General features: G+C 42.6%; 1 protein-coding gene across 1 annotated transcript; it reads left to right on the top strand.

Moving 5' to 3' along the window:
• Positions 1-54: 54 nt before the first annotated feature.
• On the top strand, positions 55-17,780 carry LOC311130507 (GDP-L-fucose synthase-like). Its single transcript, XM_084163265.1, has 10 exons — positions 55-141; positions 11,892-12,052; positions 13,852-13,966; positions 14,360-14,488; positions 14,573-14,646; positions 14,977-15,110; positions 15,239-15,370; positions 15,478-15,557; positions 15,714-15,813; positions 15,988-17,780. The coding sequence occupies exons 2-10, from the start codon at positions 11,892-11,894 to the stop codon at positions 16,041-16,043; spliced, it is 981 nt and encodes a 326-aa protein (XP_084019391.1). The 5' UTR covers positions 55-141; the 3' UTR covers positions 16,044-17,780.
• The last annotated feature ends 931 nt before the right edge of the window (positions 17,781-18,711 follow it).

Raw genomic sequence — 18,711 nt, forward strand, 5'->3', positions numbered from 1 at the left:
TTTCAGCTGGTGGCGGTATTCGCCATAAATAGTTTTGACATCGCCCTAACCACCTCATTGGGACTGGTTTTTCAGAATCCGGTCATATAAGCTTCTGACTTCATAGCTAGCTAGAAGAAGAATCAAGCTCTGGAGTAACTGGTAAGCAAAACACTTTTCATGTAACTTTAACAGCATCTTCTTTTGGTGACAGTCTAGCTCATTTTTCGGCCTTCCGAGTGGCGCAGTGGTCTAAGGCACTGCATCTCAGTGCTTAAGAACGTCACTACAGACCCCCTGGTTCGATTCCAGGCTGTATCACAACCGGCCGTGATTGGGAGTCCCATAGGACGGCACACAATTGGCCCAGCGTCGTCCGGGTTTGGCCGGTGTAGGCCGTCATTGTAAATAAGAATTTGTTATTAACTGACTTCCCTAGTTAAATAAATGTAAAAAAATGGTAACGTTGGAGCATAACGCTTGCAACGCCAGGGGTGGGTTCAAATCCGAGGACAGTAGCGTCGGTTCAGCTAAACCCAGTGGGGGTGTGGATTATTTTTTGGGAAATTTAATCTTATTTACTACATTTCTACACGATTTAGAAACTCATGCTATTTAGAGAACAGCAAAAACAAACAAATGACCCCAGTCATTAATTAGGCCTATCACCGCAGTATTAGGTTTAAAGGTCCGTGGAACAATGTACATATACAATGTCAACCACTACTCAAACTCGTTCCTAATGTGATGAGTAGATTTCATTGTCATAATTTAAGATAATAATATAACCCGGTTTCCCAAAAGCATTTTAGGGCTAAATTCATCGTAAGAACATTCGTTGGAGCATTGTTAAATATCCGAGCTGTCATTACTAAAGTTGCACTTGAAAACGCTCCTAATCTAACGCCTGCCTCAGACCACTCGTAGAATAGCTAAATCCTCCTAATCTAACGCCTGCCTCAGACCACTCGTAGAATAGCTAAATCCGTAGTTCGATGCTTTTTTTTGTCTTCCGACGTCTCTTTTTCTTGACATGGTTTAACTTCAGAACAAAGTTGACTACAAATACAAAGTTGCCAATGTCTTTGCAATTGATACAAACAAGCGATGTATATAAAAAATATGCTTCAAATGAAAACCGAGATGACTGCATTAAAATATAAATACAGTAGGCTATATTCTCAAAATAGGCAGTTTAGAAAGGTAGTAGGCTATCACAGGGGCGGTGTGTTCAATAGGGCGATATGGGCGACGCACTGCCAAACGGGAAAAGGAAGGGATTTTTTTTCTAATCAATTATATCACGGCAACAGTAGTTATCAGTGTTGTAATCTAGACGTCTGATCTGCCACAGTGCCACACTGCCACTAAATGTCCAATCAGGCTAAAGTCGTGCTTCAAATGGCCCCCCCCCCCCCCTTTTGGGGCGATTTCAGTCAGGTTGAAAATCGCCCAGAAGTCTGTCATAGACTCCCATGTAAAATCTATTTTTTTCAAATTTCAGAGCTTTCAATACAATCTCTATGGGTTTCTGAGGGCTTGCACTTACGCGCTTTCGTCATACGTAACATAACCATGAACGTAACTAAGAAAAGAGCGGGTAGCAGCGTCTCTGTTGCGACCTGCAGTGTGTGTGACGTTTGGTGTGGCGTTATCTTATGTTTTTAATCTTATGTTTTTAATTTGTACACTTAGTGGCGTTATTTTATGTTTTTAATTTGTACACTTAGTTTACAAACATTCTGCCAACCATGGATTTCCAGTGGTGGGGTCACGGTGTTGGACTGATCTTGTTGATTGTGTACATACCCGCTACGAACGGACTAAATAATGAAAACGCTGCTGGCAGCGGAATCCAATACAGCAGGGAGTTTTTACTACAATGCAACTCAAATACGAACGCGATGGATATCCCAATGGCCCATCTAATACCTGATTGTCTGCGAGTGGATTACAAACCCAAATGCAAACGTGGAAAACGCGGGGGAATCAGACAACGACTTAAAAAAAATTAAGAACAAACTTCCCTTACCCACCACCTTGCTGATTAATGCCCAGTCACTGAGGGGGAAAGCGGATGAGTTGTCAGCGAATCTGCGCTTCCAACACGAATATCGGGAGGCCTGTTTGCTGGCATTTACTGAGACTTGGCTGGATGACAGAGTCCCGGACAGAGAAGTGGAGCCGGCCGGCTTCACCCTGGTCAGAGCGGACCGCGATCTGACAGTCACAGGGAAACTTCACGGCGGGGGCGTCTGCCTGCTTGTCAGCGACCAGTGGTGTAAATCGATCCTGGTAAGAGAGCGACTCTGTACCCCCGACATTGAACTGCTTTCTGTGTCACTGCGACCTTACTATCTGCCCCGTGAGTTCCCCCAATTGTTTGTTACCGTTGTGTACATTCAACCAAAAGCTAATATAACAAAGGCATCAGAGATTATTTATAATCTGTCACAGAAACTGGAATCCATCTCCCCCGACGCACCCAAATTTATTTTAGGGGATTTTAACAACTGTACCTTGCACAAAGTCTTGCGCACATACCATCAGTATGTGAAATGTCACACTAGGAAAAATAGGACTCTTGATTTGTGCTATGGGACAATACCAAAGGCGTTCTCTGCCACCACCAGACCTCCTCTGGGGACATCAGACCACAATGTGGTCTACCTCAGGCCAATTTACTGTCGCCTCCTGGAGAGGGAGAAACCCACAGTTAAAACTGTCCAGATCTGGAATGACAACAGTATCACTTGGGGTGTTTTGACTGTACAATGTGGGAGGTATTTGAGGACAGCAGCTCTGATCTGGATGAACTCACAGAGGTTATTTCAGACTATGTAAACTTCTGTGTTGAGTCAGTTGTGCCTACTAAGACCTGTAAAATCTTCCCTAACAACAAGCCTTGGGTATCAAAACATCTAAAATCACTACTTGATAGGAAGAAGGCAGTTTATGCTGGGGGTGATAGACAGGCTTTAAGAGATGTACAACGTGAGATAAAAAGACAGATACTGGTGGACAAGTTTTGCGGAGTGTTTGAGTTAGCTTTGCGAGGCAAAGATGAAACTGAGGGCTCCACCAACCCTGGTAAGCCAACACTTTTGAGATCAGTCAATAAATGCTTCTGGTATTGACTTATATGCTGCCCCTGTCTTCATGTTGTTGCTGGACATATCTTTTTTTAAATGTGTGTAGGTCACCTAAATCATCAGAAAAATTGCCCCCCCTGAGAATTTTTTCAGGAGCCGCCACTGGGCTATCATCTAAAGCTGTTGAAGACCATCGCCCAATAATTGCCAGATCCTCCTACATTTGTTTTGTAACTTTTGTTTCTGTATGCTTAGTTTTTTAAGAGACTGAGTTTCAACGTGTAATGAAAAGCTTTAGCCTATGTAAAATGGTTATTATTTCAATCACAATATATTTCATGATGTAGCTCAGTTGGTAGAGCATGGCGTTTGCAATGCCAGGATTGTGGGTTCGATTCCCACGGGGGGCCAGTATGAAAAATTAAAAAATAATGTATGCGCTCAGTAACTGTAAATCGCTCTGGATAAGAGCGTCTGCTAAATGACTAAAATGTAAATGATGCGGTGATTTAGTGCGTTTTTACTTAGAATAAGCCGGCTCAATATTTTCAGCCATAGGTGGTAATATCTCTATAGGAGCTGATCCGTCGTCAGTATTGTGAAATAATTATAATGCTAAAGTAAGATTTGAATGGCGAAATCTGATCCGAGAGCAGCGCTGCCTTTCTTTCGATCCTATCAGTATCGACACTATGCCTCAACGACGCACTCATCGAACGTTCTCTCTGCGTGGTGTTTTGGGAAACTCATATTACATCTTTAAAACACTCGTAGCCGAAGCCTAAATTCCATCACTTTCGGGAAATTGGACCCTGAATAATGCAGGTCTCAGCGCGTAGTGACATTTAGGCATAATTATACGTTTCTTCTCCTTTCGTTGCACGGGAAAAATTTCGCCTTTTTATAAACACATTTCATGCAATTCAACTACACTTTATGACTGGAGATGATAAGTGTCATGATGGAGACCAGGCAGTGAATTATCCGGTTTAGTTATGTTTAATAACTCTTAAATCAGACAATTAACATGCAGTTCACCGACCTACAATCTGCTAGTCCTCACTGCTTGGTTAGACATATCCGGTGATGACAATGACACGCTTAACCAATCAATTACGGAGATATCTATCAGCCATCACTACAATAAGCAAAACATTTTTTAATATGACACAAATTATAGCCTACTTTGCTGACACTGACAAACAGATCAGTAAAAACGACTTTTGTCGCAATCATCTAATCTAGGCCTACGAAAAAGGGAGACACAAATTGTGCAATATGACGTCCATCTAGCATGGAGGAGGAAATTATCGTCTCCCCAAAAAACTTTCCAGTGGTATGTGGGACTCAGCCAATGATAAATAAAGTGAATATGCGTGCACTCACCGGGGATATGGCTGAAGCTCTCCGCTGGTGCCAATTAGATAGTCAAGGCCTACTGTTCCCTCGATTGGGAGTTGAGAATTTGGATAACTAGAGATTGATTAGTCTTTTCTTTGTCTTCTCTTTTCATCAATAGCCATTTGCTTTCTAAACTCTGTTTTTCCTATGATTGAATTTTGAAATATTGTGATAGACCAATTAACTGCTTTTCACTGACCGCTGCAACCAACCTGGACTCGGGAAGACATAACATAGTAAACGTAAATGCAGAACACTCCAATTAGTATGATATGTTACGTTTCATATGGTATGTATTCATTTGTGGATGTCCATCATCCATTGCATATGATATGTTACGAATTACAATTCATTTATTCAGGATTTATACTGAACAAAAATATAAATGCAACATGTAAAGTGTTGTTCCCATGTTTCATGAGCTGAAATAAAAGATCCCAGAAATGTTCCATACGCACAAAAAGCTTATTTCTCTCACATTTTATGCACAATTTTGTTTACATCCCAGTTAGTGACAATTTCTCCATTGCCAAGATAATCCATCCACCTGAAAGATGTGACATATCAAGAAGCTGATTAAACAGCATGATCATTATACAGGTGCACCTTGTGTTGGGGAATATAAAAGGCCACTCTAAAATGTGCTGTTTTGTCACACAACACAATGCCACAGATGTCTCAAGTTGTGAGGGAGCGTGCAATTGGCAAGCTGTTGCCAGATAATTTAATGTTCATTTCTATACCATAAGCAGCCTCCAACATTGTTTTAGAGAATTTGGCAGTACATCCAACTGGCCTCACAACCGCAGACCACGTGTAACCATGCCAGCCCAGGACCTCCACATCCGGCTTCTTCACCTGCAGGATCGTCTGAGACCAGCCACCCGGACAGCTGATGAAACTGTGGGTTTGCACAACCAAAGAATTTCTGCACAAACTGTCAGAAACTGTCTCAGGGAAGCTCATCTGTGAAGAGACCTCTTGTGGCATGTCTTGTGGGGTATGCATGGATGTCCGAGCTGTGCGCCAGTAGTTCAAACAGACAGCTCGGTACATTCAACATGTCAATACCTCTCATAAATACAAGTAGTGATTAAGTAAATCTCTTCTCCACTTTGAGCCAGGAGAGATTGACATACATACGGGTCCCCTGTAGCTCAGTTGGTAGAGTGTGGTGCTTGCAACGCCAGGGTTGTGGGTTCGTTTTCCACGGGGGGCCAGTATGAAAAATGTATGCACTCACTAACTGTAAGTCGCTCTGGATAAGAGCGTCTGCTAAATGACTGAAATGTAAATATTATTAATATTAGCTCTCTGTGTACATCCAAGGGCCAGCCGTGCTGCCCTGTTCTGAGTCAATTGCAATTTTCCTAAGTCCTTTTTTGTGGCACCTGACCACACAACTGAATGGTAGTCCAGGTGCGACAAAACTAGGGCCTGTAGGACCTGCCTTGTTGATAGTGCTGTTAAGAAGGTAGAGCAGCGCTTTATTATGGACATACTTCTCCCCATCTTAGCTACTATTGTATCAATATGTTTTGACCATGACAGTTTACAATCCAGGGTTAGTCCAAGAAGTTTAGTCACCTCAACTTGCTCAATTTCCACATTATTTATTACAAGATTTAGTTGAGGTTTAGGGTTTAGTGAATGATTTGTCCCAAATACAATGCTTTTAGTTTTAGAAATATTTAGGACTAATTTATTCCTTGCCACCCACTCTGAAACTAACTGCAACTCTTTGTTAAGTGTTGCAGTCATTTCAGTCGCTGTAGTAGCTGACATGTATAGTGTTGAGTCATCCGCATATATATAGACACTCTGACTTTACTCAAAGCCAGCGGCATGTCATTAGTAAAGATTGAAAAAAGTAATGGGTCTAGACAGCTACCCTGGGGAAATCCTGATTCTACCTGGATTATGTTGGAGAGGCTTCCATTAAAGAACACCCTCTGTGTTCTGTTAGACAGGTAACTGTTTATCCACAATATAGCAGGGGGTGTAAAGCCATAACACATACGTTTTTCCAGCAGCAGACTATGATTGATAATGTAAAAAGCCGCACTGAAGTCTAACAAAACAGCCCCCACAATCTTTTTATCATCAATTTCTCTCAGCCAATCATCAGTCATTTGTGTAAGTGCTGTGCTTGTTGAATGTCCTTCCCTATAAGCATTCTGAAACTTTGTTGTCAATTGGTTTACTGTAAAATAACATTGTATCTGGTCAAACACAATTTTTTACTAAGGGTTGGTAACAGGCTGATTGGTCGGCTATTTGAGACAGTAATGGGGGCTTTACTATGCTTAGGTAGCGGAATGACTTTTGCTTCCCTCCAAGCCTGGGGGCACACACATTCTAGTAGGCTTAAATTGAAAATGTGGCAAATATGAGTGGCAATATTGTCCGCTATTATCGTCAGTAAATTTCCATCCAAGTTGTCAGACCCCGGTGGATTGTCATTGTTGATAGACAACAATACTTTTTTCACCTCTTCCACACTCCAGAATTCAAAATTACAATGCTTGTCTTTCATAATTTGGTCAGATATACTTGGATGTGTAGTGTCAGCGTTTGTTGCTGGCATGTCAGGCCTAAGTTTGCTAATCTTGCCAATGAAAAAATCATTAAAGTAGTTGGCAATATCAGTTGGTTTTGTGATGAATGAGCCATCTGATTCAATAAATGATGGAGCTGAGTTTGCTTTTTTTCCCAACATTTCATTTAAGGTTCTCAAAGCTTTTTACTATCATTCTTTATGGCATTTATCTTTGTTTCATAGTGTAGTTTCTTCTCCTTTTTATTCAGTTTAGTCACATGATTTCTCAATTTGCAATACGTTTGCCAATCAGTTGTGCAGCCAGACTTATTTGCCATTCCTTTTGCCTCATCCCTCTCAACCATACAATTTTTCAATTCCTCATCAATCCACAGGGATTTAACAGTTTTTTAAAGTAATTGTTTTAATGGGTGCCTGCTTATTAGTAACTGGAATAAGCAATTTCATAAATATGTCAAGTGCTGTGTCTGTTTGCTCTTCATTACACACCATAGACCAACAAATATGATTTACATCAACAACATAGGAATCACTACAAAACCTATTGTATGACCTCTTATACACTATATTAGGCCTTTGGAACTTTGGTTTTCCTAGATATGGCTACTATATTGTGATCAATACATCCGATGGATCTAGATACTGCTTTCAAGCAAATTTCTGCAGCATTAGTAAAGATGTGATCAATAAATGTTGATGATTTCATTCCTGTGCTGTTTGTAACTACCCTGGTAGGTTGACTGATAACCTGAACCAGGTTGCAGGCACTCGTTACAGTTTGACGTTTTTTCTTGAGTGGGCAGCTTGATGAAAGCCAGTCTATTTAAGTCACCCAGAAAATATACCTCTGTTGATATCACATACATTATCAAGCATTTCACACATGTTATCCAGATACTGACTGTTAGCACTTGGTGGTCTATAGCAGCTTCCCACCAGAATGGGCTTTAGGTGAGGCAGATGAACATGAGATCCTCTCTAAGCTTTACAGGAATGTGGTTCTGAATATAAAAAGCAACACCTCCACTATTTGCATTTCTATCTTTTCTGTAAATGTTATAACCTTGTTTTGCTACCACTGTATCATCAAAAGTATTATGTAAGTGAGTTTCAGAGATTGTCAGAATATGAATGTCATCTGTTACTAGCAAATTATTGATTTCATGAACATTGTTTCTTAAGCTACATATGTTAACGTGGGCTATTTTGAGCACTTTTCTTCTGGGATGCTTACTTGTTTTTATTGCTTTACTGGGAAGCTTAGCAGCAGTAGATGTGCTCATGTTATTTATGTTAGTGCAGGGTGAGCTGCACACAACAGACTTCCTCCTAGGGAATACCGGCTCAGTCCCATGTGGCTCAGTTGGTAGTGCATGGCGCTTACAACGTTAGGGTTGTGGGTTCGATTCCCATGAAGGACCAGTACAAAAATGTATGCACTCACTACTGTAAATCGCTCTGGATAAGAGTGTCTGCTAAATTACCAAGAAATGTTTGCATGTTAAGTTTATATTTTTGTTCAGTGTAGATCAGAATTGTGTGTGTGTGTGTGTATATATACAGTTGAAGTCGGAAGTTTACATTTAAACTCAGTTTTTCACAATTCCTGACATTTAATCCTAGTAAAAATTCCCTGTCTTAGGTCAGTTAGGATCACCACTTTATTTTAAGAATGTGAAATGTCAGAATAATAGTAGAGAGGATGATTTATTTCAGCTTTTATTTCTTTCATCACATTCCCAGTGGGTCAGAAGTTTACATACACTCAATTAGTATTTGGTAGTATTGCCTTTAAATTGTTTAACTTGGGTCAAATGTTTCGAGTAGCCTTCCACAAGCTTCCCACAATAAGTTGGGTGAATTTTGGCCCATTCCTCCTGACAGAGCTGGTGTAACTGAGACAGGTTTGTAGGCCTCCTTGCACGCAAACGCTTTTTCAGTTCTGCCCACAAATGTTCTATAGGATTGAGGTCAGGGCTTTGTGATGGCCACTCCAATACCTTGACTTTGTTGTCCTTAAGTCATTTTGCCACAACTTTGGAAGAATGCTTGGGGCCATTGTCCATTTGGAAGACCCATTTGCGACCAAGCTTTAACTTCCTGACTGATATCTTGAGATGTTGCTTCAATATATCCACATCATTTTCCTTCCTCATGATGCCATCTATTTTGTGAAGTGCACCAGTCCCTCCTGCAGCAAAGCACCCCCACAGCATGATGCTGCCACCCCCGTGCTTCACGGTTGGGATGGTGTTCTTCGGCATGCAAGCAATCCCCCTTTTCCTCCAAACATAACGATGGTCATTATGGCCAAACAGTTCTATTTTTGTTTCATCAGACCAGAGGACATTTCTACAAAAAGTACGATCTTTGTGCAGTTGCAAAGCGTAGTCTGGCTTTTTTTTTGGCGGTTTTGGAGCAGTGGCTTCTTCCTTGCTGAGCGGCCTTTCAGGTTATGTCGATATAGGACTCGTTTCACTTTGGATATAGATACTTTTGTACCCGTTTCCTCCAGCATCTTCACAAGGTCCTTTGCTGTTGTTCTGGGATTGATTTGCACTTTTCGCACCAAAGTCTGTTCATCTCTAGGAGACCGACCGCGTCTCCTTCCTGAGCGGTATGACGGCTGCGTGGTCCCATGGTGTTTATACTTGCGTACTATTGTTTGTACAAATGAACGTGGTACCTTCAGGCATTTGGACATTGCTCCCAAGGATGAACCAGACTTGTGGAGGTCTACAATTTCTTTTCTGAGGTCTTTGCTGATTTCTTTTGATTTTCCCATTATGTCAAGCAAAGATTAAGGTAGGCCTTGAAATACATCCACAGGTACACCTCCAATTGACTTAAATTATGTCAATTAGCCTATCAGAAGCTTCTAAAGTCTGGATAAAATGTAAATGACATCATTTTCTGGAATTTTCCAAGCTGTTTAAAGGCACAGTCAACTTAGTGTATGTAAACTTCTGACCCACTGGAATTGTGATACAGTGAATTATAAGTGAAATAATCTGTCTGTAAACAATTGTTGTAAAAATTACTTGTCATGCACAAAGTAGATGTCCTAACCGACTTGCCAAAACTGTAGTTTGTTAACAATAAATTTGTGGAGTGGTTGAAAAACGAGTTTTAATGACTCCAACGTAAGTGTATGTAAACTTCCGACTTCAACTATATATACGCTGCTCAAAAAAATAAAGGGAACACTAAAATAACACATCCTAGATCTGAATGAATGAAATAATCTTATTAAATACTTTTTTCTTTACATAGTTGAATGTGCTGACAACAAAATCACACAAAAATGATCAATGGAAATCAAATGTATCAACCCATGGAGGTCTGGATTTGGAGTCACCCTCAAAATTAAAGTGGAAAACCACACTACAGGCTGATCCAACTTTGATGTAATGTCCTTAAAACAAGTCAAAATGAGGCTCAGTAGTGAGTGTGGCCTCCACGTGCCTGTATGACCTCCCTACAACGCCTGGGCATGCTCCTGATGAGGTGGCGGATGGTCTCCTGAGGGATCTCCTCCCAGACCTGGACTAAAGCATCCGCCAACTCCTGGACAGTCTGTGGTGCAACGTGGCATTGGTGGATGGAGCGAGACATGATGTCCCAGATGTGCTCAATTGGATTCAGGTCTGGGGAACGGGCGGGCCAGTCCATAGCATCAATGCCTTCCTCTTGCAGGAACTGCTGACACACTCCAGCCACGTGAGGTCTAGCATTGTCTTGCATTAGGAGGAACCCAGGGCCAACCGCACCAGCATATGGTCTCACAAGGGGTCTGAGGATCCCATCTCAGTACCTAATGGCAGTCAGGCTACCTCTGGCGAGCACATGGAGGGCTGTGCGGCCCCCCAAAGAAATGCCACCCCACACCATGACTGACCCACCGCCAAACCGGTCATGCTGGAGGATGTTGCAGGCAGCAGAACGTTCTCCACGGCGTCTCCAGACTCTGTCACGTCTGTCACATGTGCTCAGTGTGAACCTGCTTTCATCTGTGAAGAGCACAGGGCACCAGTGGCGAATTTGCCAATCTTGGTGTTCTCTGGCAAATGCCAAACGTCCTGCACGGTGTTGGGCTGTAAGCACAACCCGCACCTGTGGACGTTGGGCCCTCATACCACCCTCATAGAGTCTGTTTCTGACCGTTTGAGCAGACACATGCACATTTGTGGCCTGCTGGAGGTCATTTTGCAGGGCTCTGGCAGTGCTCCTCCTACTCCTCCTTGCACAAAGGCGGAGGTAGCAGTCCTGCTGCTGGGTTGTTGCCCTCCTACGGCCTCCTCCACGTCTCCTGATGTACTGGCCTGTCTCCTGGTAGCGCCTCCATGCTCTGGACACTACGCTGACAGACACAGCAAACCTTCTTGCCACAGCTCGCATTGATGTGCCATCCTGGATGAGCTGCACTACCTGAGCCACTTGTGTGGGTTGTAGACTCCGTCTCATGCTACCACTAGAGTGAAAGCACCGCCAGCATTCAAAAGTGACCAAAACATCAGCCAGGAAGCATAGGAACTGAGAAGTGGTCTGTGGTCACCACCTGCAAAACCAGTCCTTTATTGGGGGTGTCTTGCTAATTGCCTATAATTTCCACCTGTTGTCTATTCCATTTGCACAACAGCATGTGAAATTTATTGTCAATCAGTGTTGCTTCCTAAGTGGACAGTTTGATTTCACAGAAGTGTGATTGACTTGGAGTTACATTGTGTTGTTTAAGTGTTCCCTTTATTTTTTTGAGCAGTGTATATTACCTAGGCCTACTTTCTGCGTAAAGAGGTAGTCCTCGGCTCAGATAGTAACTCTTGTTTAATCCCACCCTCTTTTCCTCCCTCTCTGTGCAGATGGGAGATAGCACGGTGGATCAGAGCGGTCCTATGCGGGTGTTGGTGACCGGGGGGACTGGTCTGGTGGGCAGGGCCATAGAACATGTGGTCAAAGAAGAGGGAGGGGCCAGGGATGGAGAGGAGTGGATCTTCCTCTCCTCTAAGGATGCAAACCTCATGTGAGAGCTACACACGCACACAGACATACGCACTCACTCATAGACAGACACATGGTACACATGCACGCACATATACACTACCAGTCAAATGTTTGGACACACCTACTCATTCAAGGGTTTTTCTTTATTTTTTACATTGTAGAATAATAGTGAAGACATCAAAACTATGAAAGAACACATATGGAATCATGTAGTAACCAAAAAAGTGTTAAACAAATCAAAATATATTTGAGATTCTTCAAATAGCCACCCTTTGCCTTGATGACAGCTTTGCACACTCTTGGCATTCTCTCAACCAGCTTCACCTGGAATGCATTTCCAACAGTCTTGAAGGAGTTCCCACATATTCTGAGCACTTGTTGGCTGCTTTTCCTTCACTCTTCGGTCCAACTCATCCCAAACCATCTCAATTGGGTTGAGTTTGGGGGATTGTGGAGGCCAGGTCATCTGATGCAGCACTCCATCACTCTACTTCTTGGTAAAATAGCCCTTACACAGCCTGGAGGTGTGTTGGGTCATTGTCCTGTTGAAAAACAAAAATGATAGTCCCACTAAGACCAAACCAGATGGGATGGCGTATCGCTGCAGAATGCTGTGGTAACCATGCTGGTTAAGTGTGCCTTGAATTCTAAATAAGTCACTGACAGTGTCACTAGCAAAGCACCCCCACACGATAACACCACCTCCTCCATGCTTTACGGTGGGAAACACACATGCGGAGATCATCCGTTCACCCACACCGTGTCTCACAAAGACACAGCGGTTTGAACCAAAAATCTCCAATTTGGACAAATTTCCACCAGTCTAATGTCCATTGCTCGTGTTTCTTGGCCCAAGCAGGTCTCTTCTTCTTATTGTGTCCTTTAGTAGTGGTTTCTTTGCAGCAATTCGACCATGAATGCCTGATTCACACGGTCCCCTCTGAACAGTTGATGTTGATGTGTCTGCTACTTGAACTCTGTGAAGCATTTATTTGGGCTGCAATCTGAGGTGCAGTTAATTGCCGATTTCTGAGGCTGGTAACTCTAATGAACATCCTCTGCAGCAGAGGTAACTCTGGATCTTCCATTCCTGTGGCAGTCCTCATGAGAGCCAGTTTCATCATAGCCCTTGATGGTTTTTGCGACTGCACTTGAAGAAACTTTCAAAGTTCTTGAAATGTTCCGTATTGACTGACCTTCATGTCTTAAAGTAATGATGGACTGTCGTTTCTCTTTGCTTATTTGAGCTCTTCTTGCCATAATATGGACTTGGTCTTTTACCAAATAGGGCTATCTTCTGTATGCCCCCCTACCATGTCACAACACAAACAATTGGCTCAAACGCATTAAGAAGGAAATAAATTCCACAAATTAACTTAACAAGGCACACCTGTTAATTGAAATGCATTCCAGGGGACTACCTAATGAAGCTGGTTGAGAGAATGCTAAGAGTGTGCAAAGCTGTCATCAACGCAAAGGTTGGCTATTAGAAGAATCTCAAATATACAATATATTTTGATTTGTTGAACACTTTTTTGGTTACTACATGATTCCATATGTGTTATTTCATAGTTTTCACTATTATTCTCCAATGTAAAACTTTTTTACAATAAAGAAAAACCTTTGAATGAGTACATGTGTCCAAACTTTTGACTGGTAGTGTATATATATACATATACACATACACAGGCAAGGCACACACACCTGACCCTCTCCTGCCTCAGTGCTAACTCTGGATGGCTTTGGAGCCCCTGATGAGTTCCTGTGTCTTTGAAAAGTCAAGCTGACTTGTGTGTGGGTTTGTGTATGCTCCCTCAGGGACATGGGTGAGACGCAGGCAGTGTTTCAGAAGCACCAGCCCACCCACGTCATCCACCTGGCAGCCATGGTGGGAGGGCTCTTCAAGAACATGAGGGCCAACCTAGACTTCTGGGTAAGAGGAAGGGATTCAGGAGTTGTAATGACAGAGGCTGCATCTCCAGAAGTGTGCACTTGCTCAATTTCTCACCTTATTTAGAAAATGGTGGAAACTGCCTCCAGCCAATGTTTTTACCAATCCTTTGTTTTTAAATCCATTAAGGGGAGTGTGCAAGTGCACACTTCTGGAAAATGGTGGAGGAAGAGGTCTCAATGTTTATTTACTGATTTTAGGGTACATCCCAATTGGCACCCTATTCACTATGGGCCCTGGTCAAAGGTAGTACACTACTAACTATAGTTAATAGGGTGCCAATTGGGAACCTGGTTCAACCTTATCCATCCATGTGTGTGATTTTGTTGTTTATTTACCAACGTATCCATTCATCCATCCATGTGTGTTCTTCAGAGGAACAACATCTACATAAATGACAACGTTCTGCAGGCAGCACACGAGGTGGATGCTGTCAGGGTGGTCTCCTGTCTCTCCACCTGCATCTTCCCTGACAAGACCACCTATCCCATCAACGAGACCATGGTAACAGGGCATGTGTGGTGTTTGTGTGTGTGTATGTGTGTTGTAGACAGTCAACTACAATCATATCTCTTTCTTAACTTGCAGATCCACAACGGCCCTCCTCACGAGTCTAACTTTGGCTACTCCTATGCTAAGAGAATGATCGATGTCCACAATCGGTGTGTTGGTGTTTTATTTAACCTTCATTTAACCAGGAAGTCTTATTTTACAAGGGAGATATGTGGGTATATGTGCGTGCACAGCTTACCTATTTTGCTATAGATGTCCTCTGCACGCCCACTGACCTCAGCGAGGTCATCCAGAATGGCCTTGTGAGCCTCCTGCACCTCTGACCCTTGACCCTTTAGCTGCTCAGTGACCTTCTCTAGAAGTGAGGCAGAAGACATGAAGTGAACATGATCTGTGTATGTTCAATAATTATGTATTGTGTGTGTGTGTGTGTGTGTTTATTCAATGTTTGTGGATTGAGGTGTGTGTTTGTCTTGCAGGGCTTATTACCAGCAGCGTGGGCGGTGCTACACAGCAGTGATACCAACCAATGTGTTCGGCCCTCATGATAATTTCAACATTGAGGATGGCCATGTACTACCAGGCCTCATACACAAAGCATATATCGCTCAGAGTAAGATAACTACACAACACTCTAGTTCTTTATTTTTCAGCTAACTGTTTTAATCTATACAGTATACCCCCCTACAAGGATCGGTATAGACATTCCTTCTAACAGGCCTTTACGTGTGTGTGTGTTAGAGGAGGGCAGTCCGTTGGTGGTGTGGGGCTCAGGAACTCCCAGAAGGCAGTTCATCTACTCGTTGGACCTGGCTCGTCTCTTCCTCTGGGTGCTGAGAGAGTACCCCGAAGTGGACCCTATCATACTGTCTGGTGAGCACACACACTCTCATACACACTCACTTTCTCTCTCTCATACTCACACTTTAAACAAATATTTTCAGGATTCAGTGTTCATTCTCCCTCTCTCTGTATTTTAGTTGGTGAGGAGGAGGAGGTGTCCATCAAGGAGGCAGCAGAGGCTGTCGTCGAGGCGCTGGGGTTCAAAGGTCAAGTGACTGTATCCTTTCAACTAGGTGCATGGCCAGATATACAGCTCAAACACACACACAAACACAGTCCCTCTCGCTCTCTCTCTTTCATACTCACTTGCTCTCTCACACACACACTTTCAGTAGTAGTGGCAGTGTTTGATTCCCTAACCCCTGTCCTTCAGTATGACACAACTAAAGCAGATGGTCAGTTCAAGAAGACAGCCAGCAACGCCAAGCTGCTGCGGTACCGCCCCAACTTCACCTTTACCCCCTTCAAACAAGGTACCTACCTCCAACGCCAGCAATTTGAAAAACCCCAAAAGTAGATTTAACCAAAAACTGTGCTAAAACATTGACGTCATATCTGTATTCTGCCATCTTTCTGCATGTTCACCATTGCTGTTTGGTTTCTGATGCTGTCTCCTTGTTCCCCCCCCCCCAAATTCACACGCACAGCCTTGAAGGAGACATGTGATTGGTTCGTGGCTAATTACAACACCGCCCGCAAGTGAAGATTCCTCCAATCTGATTGTCTGGTAGGCAACCAGTCCTAGGAAGGAAGGAGCAGGAAGAGGGGACCCCTCTCGTTGGCAGAGAAATTAGACGTTTTAAAGTTAATTTCCTGCAATTTTACACATTATGATACCAGGAGTTGAATCCCGACTGTATTGACCCCATTCTGGGTCTAGATCTGGCCTGCGGTCCACCTATTGAGGATGGCTGCCCTATATAGTACACTACTTTTGACCAGAGCTCTATGGCACTATGTAGGAAATAGGGTACCATTTGGGACGCTTCCTATCATGTCTGGAATGACCAGCAGGTCTCCTGTCTCCCTCTCTATAACCATGATGATGTCTACACCATAGGAATAGAATGGGTATAATGGACATAGGCTAGTTCTTTGTCCATGGGATTTCCTCAATGGCCACCCAATATGGCAACAAAATAGAATGTTCTACAAATAAAGCACAATAGGAAGGCTCTGTTGCATTCTGTTGTGCTGCCAATTTGAGTCGGTTGTTCACTCTACTCAATTTGTCTACTGTATCATGTAGAATACCAGGTGGTTTGGGATATGTTTTTATATATTTCTTTACTAAATAAAGGGTGCAATATGTACATGAGTGGTGGGCTGAGAGAATAAATCAAGAAAGTTTATTTTAACTGTTGAGTCTGGGTGTCATTGTAGCACTACTTTGTGAGTCTTAGTGCAGAACAGTTAAGCAGAGTTTTGTGGCTCTGGGGTGAAGTTCCCCCTAGGATCAGCTTACCCTACCCTAACCATTAGTGGGTAAAATTAGCCAGATCAGCCTCTAGGGGCAACTTCATTCTACGCCGTGTGGGAGGGTTAGGTATATGGAACACCTGTCTGGTTGATCAGAGGTGTGTGTATGTAAATAGAGTACCACAGTAAGAGTCATAATACCCATAAAACCTAGAGGTCAAACAGGGAAATGGTTCCAATCGTTTTCCACCATTTTTCCCATAGGGGATTTTAGAAACAATTAAAAGGGCTGTGTTTCACAGGCTTACCCTGGCATAAAACTCTCTAGGACAAGGTGACTTATCAATATAGTCGCCTGCATTTACCCCCCCAAAAATGAAATGCTAAATGTGGCCACCAAAGAACTACAAATGCCATGATGATCTGGACGAGACTGCCGAATCGAGGCAAAGGGAAGAATCTCTGGCTTAAATGTTAGCTAAATGTAATGAATAAATAGGCTACATTTCTTTAAAATGGAGAATTCTGTGAACTGTCAAGTACAAGTTTTAAATTGACAATCCCTGTTAGCAAAGGTATCAGCTAGCAATGACGTGCAGGAGCTTGCAGTGATTTGTAGTTTTGCATGATGTCAACTTTGATGGAATTAGCATTTTCGAATCAGCGTAAATGGAGCCGAATATATTGATAAGTCCTTGTCAGAGATTTACATGTTATCAAAACATCACACCAGGGAAAGCCTACACGAAACACAGCCCTTATTTTAAGTGTTTCTAAAATCCTCTATGGGGAAAATGAATGGTGGATAAACTATTGGAACCATTTCTGTTTGACCGCTAGGTTTTATGACACTTCCACCGTGGGACTCTATTAGCTGTTAGCTAAATCTGGTGCAACACATCATTTCTCAGTGCTCTGACAGACATGTTTTTGTTGTACATTGTCCCTGTCCACAAATTTAACTGAATAAAAAAAAAAATACTAGGAAGCAAACCGAACCAAAAATGGGGAGGGACGTACCAAAACATTTCACTGAAGACTCTTTGCAACAAAAAAAGGTTTATTGGACAAATTCAGGTTGGTCCCTCAGTTTCATTTGCTTCTGTTTGGTTTCTAGTGAATACCCCCCTGAATTTGTCCATTTGCGAACTGGTTTGCTACTATGTGCACTAATCAAAACACCCCAGGTTATGGAGACGCATCAAATTTACAATTAATATCTACTTCTGATGAACTGTGATTTATATTTAACGATGCATTGACAGCCCATTGTATATTGTGAATAACACACAGCTTAAGGTAGCCTGGTGGATCCAGCCTGAACGCTACATTCACTATTATATTTCACGTGAAAAAAAAGAATAAACACAGATATCAGTCTGGTTCCACGAGGCTAGGCTAAACAGTGTGCTCATAGGTACTAACTAACCATTAGTTGACAAGCCAGTCTAGCTGGCTCAGCAACTCAAGTTGTTTGATAAAGAGCAGAAACTCATATTTAGCCTGGTCCTAGATCTGTGAGCCATCAGCCACTCCATATCATGCCAAATGTTTGGCATATGACATAGAAGTACAAGGAGTGGAATGTTAGCACATACAGACTGGTACAGGCTAACACACATTCCTTTGCTGGTGGAGAATGCCAAATAACATTGATTCTAGGGTCAGTTTCCCAAACACTGGTGGAGAATGGATTCTAGGGCTGGTCTCCCAGACAGTCCATGGCTTAATCTGAAAGGCAAACTCAAAGAATCTCCATTAAAAGTGCTTTTAAGTCCAGGACTAGGCTTAAATCGGTGTCCAGGAAACCACCCCCCTAGTCTCCTAATATATAGTCAAAGCTGATCATTGAACTGTCACCTTGGCATTATTTCCATTAAGATATCAAATGTGGTTTCCAGTGTGCCCATTTTAGTGGCATACTTCATCTAGATGCCCAGAATAGAATAAAT

Source organism: Coregonus lavaretus (genome assembly GCF_964263955.1).
Source record: "Coregonus lavaretus genome assembly, chromosome: 6".
Lineage (NCBI taxonomy): Eukaryota > Metazoa > Chordata > Actinopteri > Salmoniformes > Salmonidae > Coregonus > Coregonus lavaretus.

Excerpts from the sequence above, each read along its gene's own strand:
- LOC311130507 (XM_084163265.1), top strand. The coding sequence starts at position 11,892 with ATGGGAGATAGCACGGTGGATCAGAGCGGTCCTATGCGGGTGTTGGTG. Across the intron at positions 14,489-14,572 it reads ATCCCATCAACGAGACCATG|ATCCACAACGGCCCTCCTCA; the intron begins GTAACAGGGCAT and ends CTTAACTTGCAG. Across the intron at positions 15,371-15,477 it reads GGACCCTATCATACTGTCTG|TTGGTGAGGAGGAGGAGGTG; the intron begins GTGAGCACACAC and ends TCTGTATTTTAG.